Source organism: Poromitra crassiceps (genome assembly GCF_964638095.1).
Source record: "Poromitra crassiceps genome assembly, chromosome: 19".
Classification (NCBI taxonomy): Eukaryota; Metazoa; Chordata; class Actinopteri; order Beryciformes; family Melamphaidae; genus Poromitra; species Poromitra crassiceps.
In genome coordinates, this window is record NC_139646.1 from 15,229,460 (window position 1) to 15,254,954 (window position 25,495).

At 44.8% G+C, this 25,495-nt stretch overlaps 1 protein-coding gene across 1 annotated transcript in view; it reads right to left on the reverse strand.

The window, feature by feature from the left end:
- Positions 1 to 747: 747 nt before the first annotated feature.
- LOC310793524 (potassium voltage-gated channel subfamily KQT member 5-like) overlaps positions 748 to 25,495 on the reverse strand; it is a gene marked incomplete at its 5' end in the record, with an annotated part of 139,946 nt that continues 115,198 nt past the window's right edge. Inside the window, 11 exons of the mRNA XM_083655324.1 lie at positions 748 to 2,110; positions 3,606 to 3,732; positions 6,307 to 6,414; positions 7,507 to 7,638; positions 9,246 to 9,354; positions 13,025 to 13,248; positions 15,152 to 15,208; positions 18,303 to 18,329; positions 20,188 to 20,282; positions 24,447 to 24,542; positions 25,102 to 25,212. Of these exons, the coding sequence (XP_083511450.1) occupies positions 836 to 2,110; positions 3,606 to 3,732; positions 6,307 to 6,414; positions 7,507 to 7,638; positions 9,246 to 9,354; positions 13,025 to 13,248; positions 15,152 to 15,208; positions 18,303 to 18,329; positions 20,188 to 20,282; positions 24,447 to 24,542; positions 25,102 to 25,212 (2,361 nt within the window). The 3' untranslated portion in view covers positions 748 to 835. The remainder of the gene's footprint in view (positions 2,111 to 3,605; positions 3,733 to 6,306; positions 6,415 to 7,506; positions 7,639 to 9,245; positions 9,355 to 13,024; positions 13,249 to 15,151; positions 15,209 to 18,302; positions 18,330 to 20,187; positions 20,283 to 24,446; positions 24,543 to 25,101; positions 25,213 to 25,495) is intronic.

Sequence of the window (25,495 nt, forward strand, 5' to 3'; positions counted from 1 at the left end):
TCAAGGGTTTCATTTGTGACACAAAATAAAAATAAATGATGGTACTTTTGAAAGGATGTGGGCCTTGGTTGTCTCATAACACTTTTATAATTTAGGGATAGTGCACAACTTCTACTATGAATGCTCTATTCAATGAAATAAAAATAAAAAACACTTCAAAAGATGATTTTTTTTGTGTTTTGGAAATTAACTCCTCAAATAAAAATAGTAACAAAGAACACAGAGTGAAAAGCTTTACTATGTTGTGGTAACATTCATTTTGAAGATGGCAGCCTCTCCCATGATTAGAGATACAGGAAATGGATCTTGTTTGTGCACATTTAGCTTGGCTTTATCAGCTCTACTACAGGTCTTATGAATCTAAGATTCCCCATTGTTTCCATTACTTGTGATATAGTTGTACTGGTCAAGGTGAAAGAGAATTCTCTAGAGGGATTTGCCATAAGGCTTTGGCGTCCATGACTTCTTGCACTGCTGAGTGTAGACTTTCTAATCCCGGTACCTTTGACTGAAAACATGCAGTGCACATGCTGCGTCTCAGGGTCACCACCAAGTATTGTTGGCTTTGTTTCATAGCAAAGTCTTTCGTTTTTTTCATCTCCTCTCCCATTCTTAGATTTGTCAAGCATACTTTAAAAAAGAATAACTCATGCAATGATATGTCACGTATGATCAACCTGTATGAAAATACTATGATTTCTATCAAATGAATCAACATGAAAATAAACAAAAAATGACTCCTTATTATATTCCCAGCCTCCCTCTCCCCTCCAAAAAGGATAAAAACCGTCTCTGTGAGGTGAGCTTGGCGTGTCGCCAGCCCATGAAGCTGGGTTTATTTTAGCCGCACGTGTGGCATGTTCAGCGACTCGTTGCTGCCAGTAGAGGGCGTGGACGTGTGACCGCTGGCCAGGCTGCGGTTGGAGCCCCGGGATCCTGCGCCCGCGCTGGCCTCGGTCCTCAGGAGTTCTGAGGAGTAGGACGGGGCATCGGCGGCCCCCTGGGCCAGGAAGTCAAAGCCCTGCGCATCGATGTCCCTGTCACTGATAAAGAGGTCCTCCTCCCCCCATCCGCCTCCTCCACTCCTTCCCACACCACCGCCTCCTCCCCCTGGATCCTGGCCGCCGCTGTGGAAGCCGATGGGGGAGTCACTGCTAGTGCTGGGGCTGGGAGACGAGAGGCTGTGGTGGGCATCCGGGGCCGTCCCCGGCGCCGCCTGCAGCAGGTCCTGCACTGACATGGACTTGCCCAGGCCTCGGTCCACCTGGCTGGGGGCTGAGCAGCAGCCCAGGGCCAGCGGGACCAGGGGCTCCATCTCCAGGCTCATATGTCTCCTCCAGGAGCCCTCCTCCTTAGCATTCAACCTGCCGTTGCCATTGGTGCTGCCTTGCAGTTGCTGCCCCAGCCTGCCCAGCCCCAAGCCCAGGCCGAGTTCCTCTCCAACGCTACTGTCCCTCTGTCCCCCTAGACCACCACACAAGTCCCCCACCTCTATCTGCGGCCTGGAGGTAGCGCTGCTGGGGCCAAGAGTTCGGCTTGGAGGGGGAGGTGGCGGAAGCCTGGCCAGGATAGGAAACCCCCCGTCTCCTACTCCTCCACCCCCTCCACTGGGGATACTATTCGGGGTGAGGAGGGGTGGAGAGCTCCCCACTACCTCATCATTGCCGCTTTCAGGCGTGGAGGGCTGAGCCTTGGTATGATGATGGTGGTGATGACGAGGATGATGATGGTGGTGGTGATGATGGTGATGAGGCAGCGGTGGCGGGCTGAAAGAGGATGACCCGAGACCGGAGGGAGGCGTCGAGGCGGGGGCGTTGTGATTGAGGCCGAGCTCATTGGGCGGTGCCAGGATGAGATGGAGCCCTCCCCGGGAGAGGTGAGCATTGGTGGAGGAGCGTGTGACGCAGCCTCCAGGGGGTGCCACCCCGCCGCTGCTGACCTGCGTGGAGCAGGACAGGTCCTTGCCGAAGACGGAGGACTGGTAGTCAGAGGTCTGCTCCAGCTCGAACAGAGGCAGAGAGGAGAGGGTGAGGCCTGAAGACGAGCCTTTACGCAAGACCTGTCGGTAGATGTCCAGCAGCGAGTCCAGCTTTGACTCGATGGACTGGACCTATGAGGGGAGGAAGGAGGAGGAAGGAGGGAGTCAAATCAATCAATCAATCAAATAAAATGTATATTTATATACCGTAGTAGGGGTGGGGGAAAAAAATCGATTCACCTAAGTATCGCGATTTTTAATGTCACGATTTTTTGAATCGATCTTTTATTCCAGAATCGATAATCGCAAAAAAAAAAAAAAAAAAAAAAAATTGTTGGGTGCTTGCAGTCAGGCCACTCACTGAACAGCAGGCCAGGCGCCGCCTACTGGTTTACTAGTGGTTTTATTACTTTATTAGTTAGTCTGAAGTAATAATTACACTTCAGGGTTAAAGTGGGTGCATCTCATTGTAAAATTGGACTTCAAACGGCCCAAATCTGGCTTCAAACGGCCCAAATTGGGCTTCAAACGGCCCAAATTTCACGCGCGTCGGCCCATATCTGCCTGGCCTGCTTGGTATCTAATGCCCGGCCTGAATTATGATTCCAGTCCGCCCCTGTTTTTAACTATATCGCCCAGCCCTACTCATGATATATAATATACAGTCTCTAGTGTATGATTCAACTTTTCCCATGTTCTAATCTAGTGTAAAAAAGCAAACAAACTGAAAAAATAAAATAATCAACAAAAACAAAAATCGCAAATAAATCGTAATATCGAATCGCAATAATCGTAGAATCGCAATACTTAAGAATTGCAATATAAATCGAATCGGCACCCAAGAATCGTGATAGTATCGAATCGGGAGATAAGAGAATCGCCACAGCCCTATTATATAGCGCCACCAAATCACAACAAAAAATATCTCAAGGCGCTTTACAAATAGAGCAGGCTCTTTATTTAAAGCCCAGTTTATACCAATGATTCGCAATGAGACAAAACTGTTTTAGAAGGTTGCAGGGAAAAGTTGCAGCGGTGTAAACTGGCCCGTCTCATCTCCACTGCAGATGGCTGATGGCTGATGGCGTTGCCAACAATTCAGCTTGTCAAGTCGCAGGCAGGGGCTGGTAAAGTAAAGGTAAAGTCCCACTGATTGGCACACAATGTGTGAAATTTGTTCTCCGCATTTGACCCATCCCCTGGGGGAGCGGTGAGCGGCAGCAGCGCCGCGCTCGGGAATCATATGGTGATCTAACCCCCCAATTCCAACCCTTTTGATGGTTGCAAGTAGTTGCAAGTTGCAACTTGGAGGAAAACAACTTGGTCTAAACTGGGCTTAGACCCAACAATTAAAACAATTCTCACATGCACCGGCAATTTCAACAATAATCAAACAAAACCGAAAACAAATCAATAAATCAAACAAACAAACAAACAAACAAACAAACAAACAATAAATAAATATGAATAAAATAATAGTAATAACAATAACAACACATAACAAAAACTGCTCAGATCAGGGTAGTCAGTGGTTGTTAATGTTGATGATAGTTGCATTGCCTACTGGTCGCCAACAGAGGGCGATAGAAGTTCTCTTTATGCACCTTTAGAGAAAAACAAAACTGACCTGTCGCTCCACCTTACAGACGCGACCCAGCATGCTCATGTCCTCCAGTATATCCCCATCAGACATCAGCTTCTCTCGAATCTTCTTATCCAGAGGGATCTGGCCCCTCCCAAGGATCTGGTCCACTCTGGAACACACGCACGCGCACACACACACACACACACACACACACACACACACACACACACACACACACACACACACACACACATTCAAACTTTAGTGATGGGACAGGAGAGACTGACAAGACCAGTAGAACTCCAATCGGCAGCCCACAGAAAGGAAGGAAGGTAGAGACTGTACAGCAACACGTTTTCATTCTGACATATAGAATCAACTGGACATGGACTGTAGATGAAACGTTATACATCCTCACTGGATTTGAAAGTTGATGGATGAATAACCATCCGGCACTCTCTTCAATACACTATCCTCAACATTGCATTACAACTAATCAGGATATTGTGTTACTAAGTAAATATCTCCAGAATCAAACAGTTACACAAGAGAAGAGGTCTGCATTTTTCTTATATGATGTGACGTTGTTTTTTTTTTACCTCCGCCAAGGAGGTTATGTTTTCAGTGCAGTCTGTTTGTTAGCACGATTACGGAAAACGTACTGGGCCCATTTTGATGAAACTTGGTGGAAGGGTGTAGCATAGCCTGCTAATCCATCCGGTCACATGAACTCACATTTTGTTTCGTTCTGCTGGACCGCCTGGCCTCCTGCCCGGGGCGGGCCTTTTCAGAAATTACAAAGTCCACGGGCTAATCAGGAACCTGCCTCATAGTTGACATGGTAACCGGCCAATCAGGGACGTCGCTGGCAAAATAGTAATGGCTCTCCATGGCTCTCTGGCTCCCGAAGCAATGCATAAGTGCAGTTATTGCAGAAATAGACTCCATAACAACAATTACCAGTAAACAAGAATAGGAGTAGTATGTACCCGCGCAGTTAGTTTTCCGGCAGAAAAGACATTTTCTTCCGAGTGATTTGGATTTGACTGATCCGACACTGATTGGATGAAGGACTGGATTTGGCAACGTTGATTGGCTGAAGGAGTTGTCTGTCAAGGCAAGTACTCCCACTCATTGAAATGACTGTGAACTGCTTGGAGTCCAGACTGATACGTAGAGCAAAACAGAATGTGAGATCACGAATCAGGATGGTTTTAACCAGGCTAGGTGTAGCAAGAACCAAGGAAGAACCCATTACATTTAGGAGCGGATTGATCTGATTCGGGTCAAGGAAGGGGCCGTAGCTAGGGATAGGAAGGTCGTAGAGAGTTGGGGTTCGAGGGGTGGGTAGGGGGAGTGGCTGGGGGGATGTGGGTGGGTCAGGGTTAGGGTTCTGATCCGACTCACAACATTTGCACATCAAAGCAGACTGGAGTATTGGCCTTGGCGGAGACTCTCCGAGTACACTTCTAGTTCCTTTTGTTTTACAGCACTTTGTTAAATTTGTACATAGAATATAGATACTACTCCTACCAAATCCAGTGAGGTTCAGTAGAATCTGGTTAGTAAGGCCTGCTCGCTTGTAAATGAACGGGGTTCAAATTAAACAACAATGAAACTAGCCATGCAAGAATGATGCAGCAAAAAAAAAAATCAAAGATAATTCATTAAAGCTTTATCAACCAACACCCCTGCCAGACAATACTTGTATCATAGTATTTTACAAAGAATTGTTCTTAACCTACTTGGAGTACCAGATGTGTGAGGTTAGTGCCAGACATAGAAATTTACAGAAAAGTATTTCAAAATCAATCTAGTACACATATGTGTTCAACATCTTAGCTGACACTGTAATTTCCACCCTACTAGTACTCAATGTAGGTTAAAATGTGAACAATGACTGTATTTGTAAATACTATTTGACCCAAGTGTGATCAGCACCCCCGTGAGATGATAGAGAACATGCAGCAGTTTGTATAGCTCTCAGGTTACAACAGTAGGGGCCAGTATTACAATATCACAGGTAGGCAGCATGCACAGTTGTGGTGGAAAATTGTGTGTGTGTGTGTGTGTGTGTGTGTGTGTGTGTGTGTGTGTGTGTGTGGGTGTGTGTGTGTGTGTGTGTGTGTGCGCGGGCGCGTGCGCGCGTGTCACGCTGATTAGGACCGAAGACAGTAGGAAGAACAGTAGGACAGTGATGCGTGAAGAAAGGCTGGGGTCATTTCACTTTCAGGTCAATCAATTCAAAATACCCCCCCCCCCCTTTCTCCCCAGTTGTAATTGGCCAATTCCCTCTGCTGTCCTGGGCATTATTCCACCCCCTCTAGAGTGAGAGAGTTGCAGACTAACACATGCTTCCTCTGATACATGTGTCACTTCTTTTCACCTGACAGCGAGGTTTCACCAGCAGGACGTAGCGCATGAGAGGATCACGCTATTCCCCCTAGTTCCCCTCCCCCCGAACAGGCACCCCCCGACCGACCAGAGGAGGCGCTAGTGCAGCGACCAGGACACACCCTTAATCTGGCTTCCCACCCACAGACACGGCCAATTGTACCTGTATGGACACCCAATGCCCGACCCTCGTGTCGGTAAGCAGGGAATCTCCCGCTGCACTACCCGGGGGGGCGCCCACGGTTTAGGAACCTTTTGATCTTTTGGAAGAAAAGCCATGGCCTGAATTGACTGAATTGTAAATGAAGTGAGCCCAGGGCCATCCTCCATGTGAAGGGGGCATTCTGACCCCTGGCTGGAGTTCTTTCTGCCCTGGCTGTAATAGACAGGCAGGGAGGGGGAGGAAAAGGTCTTGGCTCGGCTGCTCAGGGGCTGTGGGCCTACTATCATGTCCAGCCTGTGAGGAAAACAAAGGGAACACACGTGCACACGAATGAAGAAGTGCAGATGTGCACGCACGCACGCACAAGTGCACGCGCGCGTGTGCACACACACACACACACACACACACGCACACACACACAAACAACAATCGTGTGCATGACACACAGATAACATACATACAGGTACGTACTGTACATTGCACACACATGCGCATACATGGAATGAGTGCAGATGCATGCATACATTGTACACACCAAGGTTAACAAAATAACGAAAACTAGGTGCGAGAAAAACATTTTCGTTAACTGAAATAAAAAATACGCTTTACAAAAAACGCTAGCTATCTGAAACTGTATTGTGTGTTTACAATCGAACTAAAATAAACTAAAATTACAGAGAAGTCTTCAGTTTTCGTCTTTGTCAATACATGTCAATACATAAGCCTAGTATATTGGGTGGATTCTGGTTAATGACGAACACACTGACTGACAAATCTTTTTTTTTTGGTTTTGTGGATGGGTGTTCATCTGTCCCAAGTGATTTTTATTTTATTGATTTTTTACGATATGTTTTTATGATGCAATACTTTTTCTGACCATTTTGATTCACGCCCCTGTCAAATAGCACATATTCCCCCAAAATATTCAAATTAACACTGAAACTAATAAAAAATAAACAAAAGCTAAGTAAGCATTTTCAAAAACTAAACTAAACGAGCAAATCCACTTTAAAAACAAATTCAAACTAAACTGAAATTGAAAACAAAAAGTCAAAATGAAAAACTAATGAAAAGTGCAAAACCCTAATAACCTTGGTAGGTACACATAGACGTGCGCGCGCGCGCACACACACACACGCACACACGCACACACACACACACACACACACACACACACACACACACACACACACACACACACACACACACACACACACACACACACACACACACAAAACGTACAGTTACAATGTTGATCAGGGATTAAGCAGTGCTAGTAACAGTCAGCAAGGATATCAGGGATGGGAAACTACTGTCAACTCATGTTGGTGTCATGCAATACATGTTGAATATATATCATGTAATGGTAGACAGCTGCATTCCTACCTAGTCTGCAGGCTCTTGATACGATACAGCATGTCCAAGTGACCGGCAGAGTATTGCTCAATCACATCCTTCACATCATATGGACGCAACGTCTCCTTAAACTTCTTTTTGGCTACATGGAACTTCATTATCCTGGATCGATAGCAGAGAAGAGTAATTCACAAATCAACCACTAGGGGGTAGTCTGACACAGTCAATACTGATGACCTCCAGAGGCACCCTCAACCATCATCGCTCGCCGGCCCGCTGTTTCTTCACACCGATGCAGAGAGTCAGGCATCTGGAAAATCATTTCTTCGGTCCTTACATAAACATCCTGTGAGCTTGTGAAGACCACCTAAGTATTGACGGTGGTTGTCGTCGTACTGCTTACTTCAGTAAATCTATCACTCTGAGAAAGCAGCTCTCAGCGGCTGGAGTTTGTTCAATATCTATGCACCTGCAGAGCGCTGGGGCCAAACATGAGGGGATACGGCTGAATGTGAGAGTCTCTAAGCAGCCCTCAAATGCACTCTGGCCTATAATATCGCCCTGCTTTAGGGAATAAGAGAGGCAGGCAATGGCGAGGAGACGCAGCAGTTTAATTGAGCCTTAAGAAAGAGGAGGGGGGAAGTTCTTCTTGGATGTTTATGTAAGGCCATCTTTTTTGCACGAGCAATCTAGCCGTGGGCCTGTTTCAGTCACACAGAGATCACTTATCCTCAGTCTTATTAGATCATATGTTGCAGAAGACAGAAGCTTCTGGGTCTCCATGACCTAAGGGTTATCATATTCTTTCTATTGGTAAGAGGGTTAGTTGTTTTTGTTTTTTGCAGAAATTGTGAGACCTTAAGTGTGAAACCTTATGCTCCAACCTGTGAAGAGGATTAAAGGAACAAAATTGTAATGAAAGGAGGGCAGAAGGTGCCGTTTGGTCCAAAATTGGATAATACAAAAGTAATAAAAAAGAAGAAGATGGATCCAAGGCACTCTTCCCAATTTAAAAAAAGCTTTAATTAAAGGCTTAGTTCATAATTGAACAGATAAAATGAGCCAACATGTTTCAGCCTTCGTCGGGGCAGCAATGATTAAAGGATTAAAGTCATTCATGGCAGCACAAGTGACATCACTGGTCCACAACTTAACTCAAATCAACTCTGTCAATAACTGTCAGACTAAATGAATGGCTGCAAAACTGCTTACAATTTTCAGATATACTACTGATTTTGTAATGATACAAAGCTGGTTGAAAATTGGCGGAGTGTTCCTTTAAATAAGTGGTTGTTTAGCACTATTGATTACCAGGTGTAACAGTTAGGTAGACACTGCAGGTTCCATAGTAAGTTCACTTAAAACTGCCACTACCTCCTGTTCAAAAGCTGTAACTAAAGAATACATGTGTGTTTTTGAATATACCTGCCAGGTTAAAAGTTTAATTTGGGGTTTATTCCTTGGCTAAGAGGCTTAAGACACCTAGCAAGTCCTTGTGACCATGTCAGTTTGAATGGCCCTACAATGTTGTTGTTTACCATCTCCCACTCTTTGCCATGCTTCCCCTGTCTCAACAATGTGTCCAATCACGTAAACCAAAGATGTCATAAAAAAGAATCTTCCAGTCAATTCAATCAGGAGAGCTACTAGAAGGAATGGGGTGCAATCAGGGTTTGTTTGCATGCAACCCTGCAGTAGATAGACACTCTTTCTCTGTTGTCTGTGGCTAAAGAGACACTTGAGTTGATGAGGAAAGAAGTCCACCTCACCTAACAGCTCTAATGACACACTTGACTGAAGGCAGCAGGTCCTCCACGGAGATGTCACAGTGACAGCCCTTCTCATCGAAAAGCTCTTCCCCTGCCATGTTAGGATCTGCTGCTTAGGAGAGAGGAAGACAGACAGAAAGAAAGAAAGTGCCATGTTAGGATCTGCTGCTTAGGAGAGAGGAAGACAGACAGAAAGAAAGAAAGTGCCATGTTAGGATCTGCTGCTTAGGAGAGAGGAAGACAGACAGACAGACAGAAAGAAAGTGCACAGATCTCAATGAATTGGCAGAGGGGTTAAAAATAAAGATAGAGAAAAGGAGAGAGGCATGTGGAGAATTGAAGATCATCTGATAGAGTGAAAGGATCGTATTTTGACCTGCTGCCAGAAACAGCAGAGTACAGTACAGTACAGTACAGTGCAGTACAGTGGAGTACAGTACAGTGCAGTACAGTACAGTACAGTGCAGTACAGTAGAGTACAGTACAGTGGCATACAGTACAGTACAGTGGAGCACAGTACAGTACAGTACAGTACAGTGCAGTACAGTGGAGTACAGTGGAGTACAGTACAGTACAGTGGAGTACAGTGGAGTACAGTGGAGTACAGTACAGTGCAGTACAGTACAGTGGAGTACAGTACAGTACAGTGCAGTACAGTAGAGTACAGTACAGTGGCGTACAGTACAGTACAGTGGAGTACAGTACAGTACAGTGGAGTACAGTACAGTACAGTACAGTGCAGTACAGTACAGTACAGTGGCGTACAGTACAGTGGAGTACAGTACAGTGGAGTACAGTACAGTACAGTACAGTGGAGTACAGTACAGTACAGTGGAGTACAGTACAGTGGCGTACAGTACAGTACAGTGGAGTACAGTACAGTGGAGTACAGTACAGTACAGTACAGTGGAGTACAGTACAGTACAGCACAGTGGAGTACAGTACAGTGGCGTACAGTACAGTACAGTGGAGTACAGTACAGTACAGTGGAGTACAGTACAGTACAGTACAGTACAGTGGAGTACAGTACAGTGGCGTACAGTACAGTACAGTGGAGTACAGTACAGTACAGTGGAGTACAGTACAGTACAGTACAGTGGAGTACAGTACAGTACAGTACAGTGGAGTACAGTACAGTACAGCACAGTGGAGTACAGTACAGTGGCGTACAGTACAGTACAGTGGAGTACAGTACAGTACAGTGGAGTACAGTACAGTACAGTGGAGTACAGTACAATACAGTACAGTACAGTGGAGTACAGTACAGTACAGTGGAGTACAGTACAGTACAGTGGAGTACAGTACAATACAGTACAGTACAGTGGAGTACAGTACAGTACAGTGGAGTACAGTACAATACAGTACAGTACAGTGGAGTACAGTACAGTACAGTGGAGTACAGTACAATACAGTACAGTACAGTGGCGTACAGTGGCGTACAGTGGCGTACAGTACAGTACAGTATAGTGGAGTACAGTACAGTACAGTACAGTGCAGTACTGAATGACAGGGGCTCAAAACTACGGTATAACAACTTTTCTTTCATCGGTCATTGTGCCTGTCTGACGCGCGAGAGAGAGGGAGTGAGAGAGAGAGAGGGGGGGAGAGAGAGTGAGATGGCAGAGGAGAGCTGCGCGTATTTACGCACATTAATATCCCCGGCGCACTGAATAAGGCCTGGTTTTGAAAAGAGCTAAATTAACGCCAGGGGGGAAGATAGCGTTAGGCCGGTATTTAAGGCCGAAACGCCCATTCTGGCCTATTCTGGCACTGCGCCATGCCTCTTCGGCGTAAAGCGCATTTCGGGGCCTAAAAACATGATGCTATCTTCCCGAGTCAGGCGCAAAGCGCGTTTTTTTGCGTTTAACGCCAGTTTAGCGCCTAAGGCCAGTGGGAAGATAGGGGCCATAGGATCGGTATGTGCCTGTGTTTTTACAGGCATCACAGTCCATTAAGCCAGGGGTGTCAAACTCAATTTCATACTGGGCCACATCAGCATTATGGTTGCCCTCAAAGGGCCGGTTGTAAACACAATATAAATCTATCTTGCCTACTTTGTTATCATATTACATAATTGCCTCTGATTTGATTCTTATTGGTTTTTAGTAATAACTTAATACCGTACTCAATCTGGGAGCCATCGGTTAAACAAAAAACAAAACAAAAAACTATTTTTTTCTCTAACCTCTGGGGGCAGCCCCGTTTCAATGTGGTGCAACAGGAACTCAAGAGGCGTGGTCGGCAGCGCAAGAAAATCCCTTTCCGCTCCCTGCAAGCTCTACCATTCTACCGTGTCGCTCTCAAATCCGTCCGTCGCTATGAACAACTCTAGCTCATTGCTAGTAGCAAGTAGCAACTTGCTATACGCTGAAAATGACAACACACCGGTCACGTTCACTTCATTTTGATCGGGTAATGCGCAGCATGCGTGCGAGCGCTGTTACACCCCTTTTGACGGAGCCTGCCGACAGATTTTCAATGCAAGTCGAAAGTCTGTCTCGAGAGATTACTTAATACTTAACTAGCTCTGAATGCAGAATCATAGGGAAAACAATGGCAAACAGACAACTAGTAGCCTACAACTATTATTCAATGTAACAATAGCTATTTCTAGCCGTATTGCGAAGAATTGTATTGCGAAGTTGTATTCGTTGCTAGCTCTCGCGGGCCACATAAAATGAGGTGCCGGGCCGGATCGGATTTCCCATCCACAGACAAAAACAGAGGCAGCCAACACCTCAGTGAGCGTGAAGGATCTGACAGAAGGTGACCAACCACGTCGCACCACCACCAGGCCTCAGGCAGCTGGCTGACACCTCATACGACTATTCCCACCAGCCATCCATCAATCTGCCCACAACCACGGACTGACTTGGTCATTACCCAAGCAGGCCTGCCAGGCCAGCACTAGTGGACCAAAGCAAGGACATGCAAACAGCCATTAACATTCCTCCACTTGGCTGCTGGAGTGAGCAGGCAAAGCCAGTTCTGCTTGGTTGACGGGGCGACGGCCAGACAATAAGCTGCAGCAACATACAGTAGTGAACGTCTGGGGGAGTGAGTTATTATTGCATGTTTGGTGTTGAGAAGGTATTGATTCATGTATTAATGGCTGTTTCACACCATTGAACCATCATGAGTACAGATAAGTACCACCATGCAACAAAGTCACACGGTATTGATAGAGAGTATTTAGAGGACTGTTATTTAGAGGATTATTTAGAGCAATGGTTCTCAAAGTGGGGTCCGGGGACCCCAGGGTTTCCTTGAGGGGGGTCCAGGGAGTCCCCAGTAAAAATGGGAATAATCTATTTTCACTATAATTGCATCCATAAGTACTGCATGACTATTTTGGTCATGGGTTTCATACACTTTCTGTAATAAAACATCTAAAAGCAAAAATCTTATCAGATGAGGGACCCTGGGACAAATTCTTATCAAATGAGGGTCCATTTGTGTCAGTTTAGGGGTCCTTGACGTGTGAAAAAGTTTGAGAACCACTGATTTAGAGGATACATGGTAGGTGTTATATTTTAGCATTAGGGCATACAGTTTATGTATTTCATTACAATCCAGAGGCCTCAATAAATGTTTTACAGCAAACTCAATACTAGTAGTAAGCCAACCAAGTCGAGTGCTGAAAATCTCTGCACTAATGAATCAAACGCTAAGGAAAGCATTGTGTAACCATAGACTCTATGGCATAGCTAGAGGAATGTGGAACTTGCAGCCAGCAATCTCACGACATTCACCACAATCACCCTGATTGGTCATCTTACCATCAGTGGTGGAGCGGGATTGGCTCTTCAGGCGGAGTGAGGGTCTGAAGCGGGTACGGTCGTTGAAGCTCCAGCTCTTCTGTACCTTGGTGGGGCTGGTTCCCTCCGTGCCGGCCTCAGCCACGGGAGACCGCCGCTCGTTCACCGACGACCCCTGCCTGCTCTTGATGCTCTGCCCGCGGGGGCTCGCCAACCTCACACGCTCCTTGAAGCTCAACTTCTGGCTGTGCGGTGAAGCGGTGGAACGACAGACAGAAACAGATGTCGGAAGTTAATTATCTCAGCTCTGAGATAACGACAATATAAATCACGGTTAAGTTATCCGAGACAGTCGGCACAATGCTGGTGCTAGGGAGGTTATCCACTGCATGATCATTTGTTTGTCATATGGCATCGGTCATTATCGAGAAGCTAATCCAGTTATAGAAGGGCAAAAGATTGCAGCACAGAGACCAGCATGCATTGGAGCAGGTGCTTTACACAAAATGCAAGCTCAGGTTAGGCACGATGCTTCAGGTGGGCCCTAACATGTGTTTGTGTATGTGTGCATGTGCGTGTGTGTCTGTGAACTCACCCCCCCCCCCCCCCCCCATCGAACCAAGATAGGATAAGTCAGCATGTTGCTATGAAGACAGGCAACCCATCTATAAACCTTTTCTGGAACATCGTTATTGAGGTCACTTCTTATTCATGTTTGGTTGCAACATTACTTTTGTTCATGCCGATGACACAACATGTTACATACCTTACAAGACCTCACCATTTAAACCTATGCTTATGATGATACAGGACTGTAAAAGAGTCGTATGTGAATACTACCATGAAACCTCTATCATGATCAGTGTTGGGCAAGTTACTTTCAAAATGGAATATACTACATATTACTAGTTACGTTCATTTGAAAGTAACAAGTTACTTTACAATATCACTGTCTGTGTAGAGTAACTCATTATTTATTACACTACTTTTGCATTACTTTCACCCAAATAACTGCAGTAGCAGAATGACATCGCCGCCTTGGAACCATCCCGAAAAATAATTTAAACTCTCTTGAAGTCAGCAGTGTAAACCGTCCACAATTCTAAATGTTTTCTTTTTCCTTTGTTATTGTCTATAGTGGTTATTTGCATAAAACATACAATTTGATTAGGAAATGATTGTATCTTTATTTAAATATGTGCTTTGATTATTTATTTTTTACTCAATTCGTAACCTGTGTTACTTGACAAAGTAACTGGTATAATATTACTGAAATCCTATTGGTAATAAGTTATATTACTGAGTTACTGCTAAAAGTAATATATCATGTAATACGTTACTTTTGTAACGAGTTACCCCCAACACTGATCATGATAGATAGAATATAAATGGATGAATCCTGCTTGTGGAAATTGTAGCGATGTAAAGCAGGAGTGAGCAGGGTGATAAGATGCAGAGGAAGCGAGGAGCAGCTCCATGTGATTATAATGGCTGCATGCAAAAGCAGTGCACAGGCAACAAGCATGGCTGGCTTTAAATACAATGAGTAAGTGGTATTGTGGGCTTGAGCATGTGAAGTTATACTGTGAAGTGCTTGGGAATACAGAGGCAAATGCGATGCATGTTCTTGACAGTAATAGAGCACTCTCTAGTACTAGGGATAGTAGGTATCTCTAGTACTAGGGGATAGTACTTGGGAGTTTAAAATGTGTCTGGGATATGGGAAGTGAAATGTAATAGTTTACGTATAGCAAGAGGGGCTGAATGAAAGAATAATAATGGGGGTCTACCACACAAATTGATTTTCCTCTCACGTATAGGCCTGTGCCAGGAGAAAGCCTATAACGCTGAATTATTTCACAGGATCTGGTTTTGAAATAATGAAAATTGGCGTAAATATTCTGAAAGCAGAGGTAGTTAAAACCAAAACGCAAGAGGCAGAAATAGTGCATGGCTCAGGCAAAGTCCAACAGAAGGCAGCTTGTAAATCATTATAAAGGCAACTGATTTCCTCCAGGCCAGACTCTATGGCTGCACCTCCTCTGAGGCCACGCAGCCTCCTAAGGACACCCATCCCATGCATCAAGAATTAGTCAGCATTCCCAAAGGAAACACGTCATGTAAGAGGTGAGCATAGACGCTGTGTACCTATGTTTCCGAGTGGTACACCTCCTCAGAAGCTTCTGTTTATTACTATGAACCTTACTAAAAACCAAGGGGAGATAGACATATGTTGACGTATTACATGATGCAGAGATAAGAGGGACAGAAAATGTTTGCCAACCACTTTTTTTTTATATGTTTTTTCCTGGATTTCCCCCATTTTCTCCTCAATTGTACTTGGTCAATTCCCCATGCTGTCCCGGTCGTTGCTCCACTCTCTTTCTCTGCCGATTTGGGGAGAGTTGCAGACTAGCACATGCTTCCTCCAATACGTGTGCAGTCGCCAGCCGCTTCTTTTCACCTATCAGCGAGGAGTTTCACCGGCAGGACATAGCACATGGGAGGATCACACTATTCTCCCCCAGTTCCCCTCCCCCCAAACAGGCGCCCTAGACCGGCCAGAGGAGGCACTAGTGCAGTGACCAAGACACATACCCTTATCCTGCTTCCCACACGCAGACAAAGGCAATTGTGCCTGTATGGACCAAGTGCTTGAGTCACCATGAGAGGCCAGTAACCTTTAGACAGACACTCCTGGGTTCTCTGACCATTGCCCCCCCCCCCCCCCCCCCCCATCTCATCTGCACACATATTTGTAACTAGCAATGTACCCGGCGTTAAATAGGCACAAAGTGATACAATTGCGCCTGTTGCTTCGTAGGAGTTTACAACGTGCCCATGACCTTCCCCGGATCATAACACAGAAACACACCACCATGCAAACTTTCAGCCCAATTCGACCTGGGGTGTGGGCGTGAGGTGGTTTCCAGGACTTTCCAGGTGTTTCCAGGACTATCCAACCTGTCCATGATCTTCCCCAGATCATAAGCCACCACCATGTAAATCTTCAGCCCAATCCGACCTGGGGTGTGAGCATGAGCTGGTTTCCCTGGTGGTTTCCAGGACTTTCCAGGTGGTTCCAGGACTATCCAACCTGCCCATGACCTTCCCCGGATCATAATCCACCACCATGCTAATTTTCAGACCAATCCGAAACTGCGGTGTGCGCGTGCATAAAAGATACACACACTCGTGCGCGTGTGCACACATACGCACAACTTCAACTTTATTATATAGATTTTTTCCCCTCTTATGTCTGTGTTTTATCATTATGTTTCATCTCTTTACTTCTGTGTTATATCACTTTGAATAAACTAATCTATCTGAAGTGAGACAGCTCCAGTCGGACTACCGGATGGCTTTTCCAATTTTCCACCCTGGTGGACAATAAAGTTCTGTTCTGATGTGATCTGTTCTGTTATATTCTATTGTATTCTATTGTATTCTATTGTATTCTATTCTATATCTCCCCTCTCTGCTGTAGAGACCATCAATAGAGTGGAGGGGAGGTAAATAGATAAGTGGTGGCTGGAGCTCTCCCTCCCTCGTTCTGCCTGTTTCAGATTGCGTGGGATGAATTCTGTCCTTGACTGTGTGCAGGCAAAGTTAACTCTTCAAAAGTTTGGCCTGTTCAATTTGGGTGTTCTTTTGACATTTCACCTAATTCAGATTCCGCTGCAATGTGGTGCATTTCTTAGTGGAAAAGGTCATATATGACACTAGAGCCATGACAAAAACAAACTTTTCAACTGCCCTCAGGTGGTGGTTGTGCTGACACATTCACTTAGTGTTGCGTAACTGTGAAGACACTCAGCTGTCAGTGCCCCCCCCCCCCTCCCCATCATCTCCTTTTCAGGAGCACTAAAATAGATATAACATTTGGAAATGTAAACACACACTATTATATCTATACAGAGAGAGAGTGCTTTAGTAAAATCCTTTCTTAAGGCAGGGGACCGGTAAAATGGAGAGAAATATACTGAAAGCATGAGTGCATGTGTACGCTTGCTTGTGTGTGTGTGTGTGTGTGTGTGTGTGTGTGTGTGTGTGTGTGTACCTGTGGCCAACCCCCCCGGCTTCTCTCTGATGACGCGGAAGTGAATTGAAAAGCTGTAGTTCCTCAAATGGCCACTTGGAGGTCGGGGGCAGTAGGCATTCCCCCCATGTTAAAATGCCCGACTTTGTACCAGGATTAAACATCTTTCCAGGCAGGGGCAAAACACGGTTTTGGTCTATATAGCTAATTTCACCTTTTCATAACAACTATAGGGGCATAATTATTTTATTTTATTAAAATAGATTATAGAAAAGGGGGCGATTGACAGATCGCCTGTCCAGTGATCGTGCAGCTTGCCGATCACGGACCAATAGCAGGCGGAGCTGCGGCTCTGGGGAAACCCCCATCTCGCGTGAGCTGCGCAAGGACTCAACCCATTCCCTCCCACTCTGCTGAGGAAAAATCAAGATGGTGACGGCCAACGAATCAACTCCAAACGGGAGACCAAAATCAATGGGATAGCTCTGTCTATATTTTTAGGTCAGTGCTGTGTACCCACATGTATGTGTGCGTGTGTGTTTTTGAAAGGGAAGTAAGAGATAAAAAAGAAAGACCGGAGACCGGCGCGCCAAAGGACAGATAAAACAGTGAGTCATAGTGACCGCTTGTGTGAAAGTCTCCATTAGCAGGCCTACAGTACATTTCATTACCCACTGCCTTGGACACCTGCAGTTGAGGTCATGGACCTCACTTTGCATGCTCGTCGGCAGTCCAGTTCACACAGAAAGAGAGCAACAGACAGCTTGGGGTTTACAATGCTTCATACCTTGCCACAAATCATGAAACTATAAGGTAATGTAATGCAGTGTGTCAATGTTCAGTGAAACAACACACATCATGAAACTATAAGGTAATGTAACGCAGTGTGTCAATGTTCAGGGAAACAACACAAATCATGAAACTATAAGGTAATGTAACGCAGTGTGTCAATGTTCAGTGAAACAACACAAATCATGAAACTATAAGGTAATGTAACGCAGTGTGTCAATGTTCAGTGAAACAACACAAATCATGAAACTATAAGGTAATGTAACGCAGTGTGTCAATGTTCAGTGAAACAACACAAATCATGAAACTATAAGGTAATGTAACGCAGTGTGTCAATGTTCAGTGAAACAACACAAATCATGAAACTATAAGGTAATGTAACGCAGTGTGTCAATGTTCAGTGAAACAACACAAATCATGAAACTATAAGGTAATGTAACGCAGTGTGTGAAACAACACAAAGGCACACACCTTGTGGTGGACTCTCCCTGCTCCTTCCTTGAGTTGATAGGTGAGAAGGAGAGAAGAAAGGATGCATTATAAAATGTTCTTCCATAGCATTCAGGCCATCAACACTGCATCACTAAAGTCAGCATGATAAGAGGAAGAGCTCAACATTGTGGGGAAGGCATTGTCACTGTCAGTGACTGTTCCCTTTACCAACTGCAGAATAGTAACGAGGGTTTCCAACTTCCAATAATGGAACTTGGAAACCCTCATTAGTGTTTCGCTTTTTTTTTTTTTTTTTTTTTTTATCCCATTTTTATCCCCCATTAGTGCTAATTTAATTTATTTATCCTGGTTGCTACTCCACCCTCTGCCGATCTGGGGAGAGCCGAAACTGGCTTCATGCTTCCTCCGAGACATGGGCAGTTAGCCAGCCGCTTCTTTTCACCTGACAGGGGAAGCTTCACCGGTAGGACATAGCACGTGGGAGGTTCACGCTATTCCAACCAGTTCCCCTCCCTCCGAACAGGCGCCCTTAACGACCAGAGGAGGAACCACATTAGCAACCAGGATGTTGCATGTTTTGGTGAAGGGGTTCCTATATGAAGGAAACCCCCGGGAGGCACGGGGAGAACATGCAAACTCCACACAGAAAGGCCCTTTTGACGACCCCACCCGGGCAGTGGGCACTCGAGGACATGCGGACGGGCACGCATTCCTTCAGCATTCACAGCGTCCCAGGTGGGAAACGAACCCAGGACCTTCGAGCTGTGAGGCGACAGCGCTTACCACTGCACCACCGTACCCCCGGCTCATTAGTGTTTTGCTTGTACCTGTGTTTACCCTGCCTTTTCGACACAAAATGGCCCCTGTGAAAAGGGTCTATTTCACGGTAGCAGTACACTGAGTGCATCAACATATTACAAGTATAATACCAAATACCAGGCTCACTACAGAGAGAAAGACATGCACAATGCAGTACTGTCCAGGCACAATGCAGTACTAGTGTCCAGGCAAACTCGGGAAGCACTGGCGACAAGAGAAAGCAGAGACTGGAACACGAGGATAGCAACACATGGGACTTGTTCAAATAGTGCGGTTGTGTTGGTGTGTGTGTTTTGTACATTATGACTATCATGACTGACTTTTGTTCATCTCTTTTTATTTGCAGATGGCTTTCCCAATATTTCCAGGCACCACAAAGATCCATATCTGCATGTAGAAATATAGCAATTGCCAAAGCCGCTAATAGAGATGATGTGCCGTATCTCTAAATGATACCCAAATTAATGAGACAGAAGCGCTGCAAATTCAATAAGCCTTGATTGGCTGGCATGATTGCAGTCATAAATTGATGTGGCACAGAGGGTAATGTGCCACAGAGGGTAATTGCTAAACTTGCTGTCTCAGTCTGTCCAAGTGAGAGTGCAAGCCACTGGCCTTTTCAGCAATCAACAGATCTTGGTCATGCAGAAACGTTGGGCCAGTGTGAAGAATACAGTCAAAGGATATGAACGTTCATTTACTAAATACAGTCAAAGGATAGGAACGTTCATTTACCGAATAGCAGCAAAAAGTTGTAAAAAGTTTGGAGGCTGTTTACAGATGCTTTTGTCAATGCAAGCAAGTTTGGATCAACAGAGTCTGGAAAATAAAGTCTTTTGGATGGCTGTGAACCATTTTCTCAAGAGAAAATCAAAACATTGGATGTGTTCAATAGAAATAACAAAGCAGAAAAAGTAAACAAGGAGATAGAGCAAGAGGAAGTGAAAAGGGCTGACTAAATAAATAAAATATCAACACAACATATATGAACCCAAATGCTACAAAATTGAAAAAGTATGGGACAAGATTGCCTGAGGGGCACAGACACCAAATACAGACACCAGCTGAACATAGTTGTACCTACTTTGTAGGGCTGCAGGTATGCAGAGCCTTCAAGTGAGGCTTCCAGGTAGCAATGGAAACCGAGTTCTCATCAGCCGCATAACTACGCCAAACACACTGCATGCAGAATACACAAAACCAAGAAGAAGAAAAACAACAGTACAAAATAAAAGATAGGTCGAAAGGAAAAACAATTTGAAGACAACAAAAAAACAAGGCCAAGGAAGGAGGAGTGAGAGGGAGGAGGAGGGGGAGGAGCAAAGGAAAGAAATAGAAACAAAATAAAAGCTGATTAGTGGAAACAAAACAAGGGGTGTGTCACTACACGTCCGTGGCTGGGTGGAGGTCGGCCCGGTCAGGCATGGATACATGCCTGTGGGAGAGCAGGAGGCTCTCATAGTGCCGCCAGGTGGCGTCCAGGTCGGGCCTGGCGCTGTCCGTGGAGTAATAACGCCACGCAGCCTGGGACAACACGGGGACGCACGGGACGGAGAGGAGGAGGACGAGGAGAAGAGAGGAGGTGGAGAGAAGTCAGGACGGGGGATGGGGGGGGGGGGGGATGGGCACAGGCGAGATGGGAGAGAAGAGGGAGGGAAAAGAGAGGGCAGCGGAAGGCAAAGGAGAAGACAGCATAATGGAGAAATACACTCACCGAGCACTTTATTAGGAACACCATACAATACTGGGTAGGTATCAGCTTTCTGCTCAGTGTCAGCCGGCTACCAAAGTGACATCTGCCACAAAGTTGGGCAGGTTGCATTCTGACATGCTTTTCTGCTCACCACAGTTGTAAAGAGGTTATCTGAGTTACTGTCGCCTTCCTGTCAGCTCCAACCAGTCTGGCCATTCTTCTTCTTCTTCATCTTCATTCATTTCTGTCGGCAGAACTGCCACTAACTGAATGTGTTTTGTTTTTCACACCTTTCTGTGTCAACTCTAGAGACTGTTGTGTGTGAAAATCCCAGGAGATCAGCAGATTTCAGAAATACTCAAACATGCCCGTCTGGCACCAACAGCCATGCCGTGATCCCAAGTGACTGAGATCACATTTTGACCCGCATTCTGACGTTTGATGTGAACGTTAACTAAAGCTGCTGACTCTATCTGCATGATCGTATGCATATGCACTACTGCCACATGATTGGCTGAATGGATAATTACATGAATAAGCAGGTGTAGAGGTGTTCCTAATAAAGTGCTTGTGAGTGTATATGAGGAAGACAAGGTGAGGTCAGCACCACTAAAATTCAGGATGAGAGAAAAAAAGGAATTTGTGAAGGTCAAGATGAACAGGGAGGAATGTTTGAGGCGGGAAGGAGGGGAATGAATGGATTTGCCAAACTGGAACTCCTGGGCTAAAATAAGGGAGAAACCCATGGATGTGGAGAAACCTATCAGAGAGCAGAAAGAGTCATGAAAAGTACGGATGGCTCGATACAACTTTTTCATGTCCGATACATGTTCAAACTGTGGAACAAATATTCTACTCCCCTAAAGGAAGACATATATAACCCACAACATGACTCAGTTATGCAAAACTGCCGCTTCTTTTTTTAAAGCTTTTTGAAACAGAACTTTTAGCAGCATTTTTGATTGGTCAGCACCATTCAAACATCGATCATGAAATTTAAATTGCAAATTGCTGATTGCAGAATTCAGGTGTTACAATAGTCCCTTGTTACAACTATCCCTGGTCTCCCCTATTATATTTGTGGTGTGTGAAGCAAGGGGCTGAATGCAGCTGTGGCATGGTGTTTGTAAACATGGGACACATGGGCAAATCTAGTTTTATTTGAAGATTGGACTTAATTATTATGCAATGATTAATTATGTGGACATGCAGAAGCAATGGCTAAAACATCGGCCGGGAGAGGACAACTTTTCACGGTGGAGGCAAGTTGGTGAGTCATCATAGGCTATTCATGTTTTTGTTAACGTTAGTCTGCCTCTTCCTTGTGCAGAAAGTGCGTAGATTTGACTTGGCTTCTTGGTGGGAATGGTCTATTGGCCCGGTGTGTTTTGTTGGTGGTGGGGCCAGTGGGCATGTTAAGCATGTTTACAGAATGGACTGAAACACGGTCAAATAGATGATAGAAAATAATATTTTTTGGGGTGATTGACAGGTCGCTTGTCCAGTGATCGCACAACTTGCCGATCATGGACTGATAGTAGGCGGAGCTGCAGCTCTGGGAAACCCCTCGTCTCGTGCCGTCTCGCGTGAGCTGCACAAAGACCCCAAGATGGCGACAGGCCTCTTCAACCATGGATGTGCTTCAACACGAGAGTCCAAAAAACAACAGTAGGCTATGTCCATATATATATACAGTCATGGGGTGGGGCTCACCTGTTGGTTGTTTGAGTGGGTCTGTCCCCTCTCTCCCTCTGAACGTTTGGGTTGTTTGTGCTAGCGACCTCATATCAGGTCATCCGTAGTGTTGAAGTTGCCAATGTTGCTGCGACCCCCCGAAACACTTTGTATAATTTGCACTTGGCTGTTGCTTTTTTCTTCCTTGGTCTTAACACAGCTGACCTGACAGCGCAGTGCTGCTACTGGTTTCATACTGTTCACATGCTGCATCTCATCTGTGTGTGTCGTGACCAGTGTTGGGCCATAACTTAGTTACTGTAATTGTACTTCTTTCCCCACTAACTACTGTAGCAATGTAAGGGATTACCATAGGCGATTGTACGTTGGTCCACTGGCTGCACGTGCAACCCCTAGTGGCCAGACGATAGAGGGCCCAGGCGCTCTACAGGGTTGGACATGGTTGTGCACTCTAGGGGAGAGCAGAGCAAGGAACTAACCACTGTACACTAAAACGGATATTAGTGTGAGGGGTATATATACCACTCTCATAACATGTGTGTATCACTTAGGGTGTCGAATCATAGTCTATTTTTTTATTTGTCTTTATTGAATGTTCCAAAACTGCATGTTTAACTAAGAATAGGCTAATGATTATTTCCACTCACCACTTATTTAATGTGGTTACTTTACTTTGTGGTCACAAGTTTGGAAGGAACAATGCATGCTGGGAGATATGCAAATGTGTTTGTCCAATGGGTCCAATGGCATTGCTCTCTGTCAGAACTTGCTTGGATGTCCTGATGTCCTGATGTTAAGATCCCCATGCAAAATGGGGATCTTAAATAAATAAATAAATAAACAATGAAGAAAACCAGAAGGAATACAGTTCCACAATTTACAAAAATCTACTAGCCTCTTCATTTTGCGCTCAGAGTGCACCAGATTAATGCATTTTACTTTAAAATTTACAAAATGTCTTTGTCGAGGGGGAGCACAGCCCCCCCTAGATACCACCCAGTCGGAGTCCTATTACCTTCTTGGTGGTGCAACCCCTGTTTGGAAAGCCTAGAATCGCCTATGGGGATTACACTTCACAACAAGTATTTATATAACAGTAACTTCAAGTTACTGCATTACTGTCTCTAGCACTGGCACATCATTAAAACGAAGGGTGGAGATATATCTGGCTATGAGACTTCTGCGTTGTCAGAACGTGATTCGTTTTTTTTGTCCTAGGTAGGCAAATGAATAAAAAGTATGCAGTTTGACTGATTGTTGACTCCTCCTGTAAGGTTAATAATTATTGTTCCAATAAAGTGAATTTCGTTCTAAATGGAGCTAGCTAAACAGATTTGTAGACATGTCACTTTACAGAAGCTTGTATCTACAGTTAGTAATACAGTAACGTAACGAGTAATGTAACTATACTTTTGATAAATTAATTAAAGTAATTGTATTTACTTTTTAAATGAGTAATGAGTAATAAGTAACTAATTACATTTCCTGAATAACTTGGCCAACACTGGTCATGACAAATCTCTCTTCACGGCATGTCGCTCAAAGTTTAGTTAAGCATTTATGTGATAGTCAAGGCGTTCCAGTGATTTTGGCCAATATCGGGCGGATACCGATACCGAGTATCGGATCGGCGCATCCCTAATGAAAAGTGGAGGGATGGGGGCACAGGGCTGGAGAAAGTGAAGCTACATGCTATGTTGTTTTCATTGGGTAGTTTCAAGAATAAAAAGAGAAACTAGAGAATAATAAAATTGAATCACATGTCACCGATTGTATACAGTTCACATCAACATTGCAGTGCATTGTGTTGGAAAGAAGAACAGCAACAACAACAACAACAACAAATAGTCAACTTAAAGAAACACATTTGACACCTCACCAATGAACTAAGACTATTTGTTTGTTGAGTTTCTTGCGTCAGAGCAAAAGAAAGAGAGCTGGGCTGTATGCTTTACCTGGATGAGGCAGGCAGCAGGGTTTCTCCTCTTCTCAAAGTGCTTCTGTCTGTGCTGCTCCTGGACCTTCAGGGCGAAGCCTGAGCCCAGAATACCCTGGGGGAGGGCAACAGGAGTCAATACTGGGAGTGCAATTGTATTTGTTGCCATGACTGTCATTTCACTAGTTGAGAAAAGAAATATACTACAATGTCAAGAATGTCCCAACATGGCTGCCTGAAACATGACTGGGGTCAATTCCGCATTTGTACATTTGATCAAGTTAATTAATTGCATTTGGTTTGGAATTTTAAATTCAAAATGGACTTGACTTTACCTTTTCTTCCACTTCCGGCTTTTAATGTATCAGCATATTCGAACAAGTTGATTCAATTTCCACGATTTGGTGGGGGGCAATTGTAACGATGGTTGGGGGCAATTCTAACATTTGAAACACAAGTCATATTAACCCACTCACTGTATCTCAAATAAAGGTACACCTCAAAGTAATCACATTACTGTCAGTCTGGCCGAGTCATCTAGAACTGTATGACATCATCAGTGATTTATAACCTCATCAGTGATGTCATAGCAGTGTGAGCTGTGATTGGTCTATGTAAGATGATGTCATAGCAGCGTGAACTGTGATTGGTCTCTCTGAATAATTCTGACTTACTGCTGGCAAGGCAAAGAAGGAGATGCCCAGGAGGGCGAAGCCTGCGGACAGCATACGCCCTGTCCACGTCTTTGGTGTCTTGTCCCCGTAGCCAATCGTCGTCAAGGTGATCTGTGAAGACACAATGTGAGATCATTTTGACAACATCACATCTCTGACTGGAACCAATAAACAAGAAACTAAATGCCTGATGACATAGTAGTCTACAGATGACGCCAGAAAGAAAGTGCAAAGAGAGTTGATTAAAAAATAATGATACATGGTGATGAGACTCCCAAAATGCAACAATTTAGAGCTATTCATTTGGATAGTAGGTACCGGTACTCAAAATGAAGATGTAATGCTGTGTATTCACTACAAAATTAGAAGGAGAAACTATGCCTACTTTGCTTCA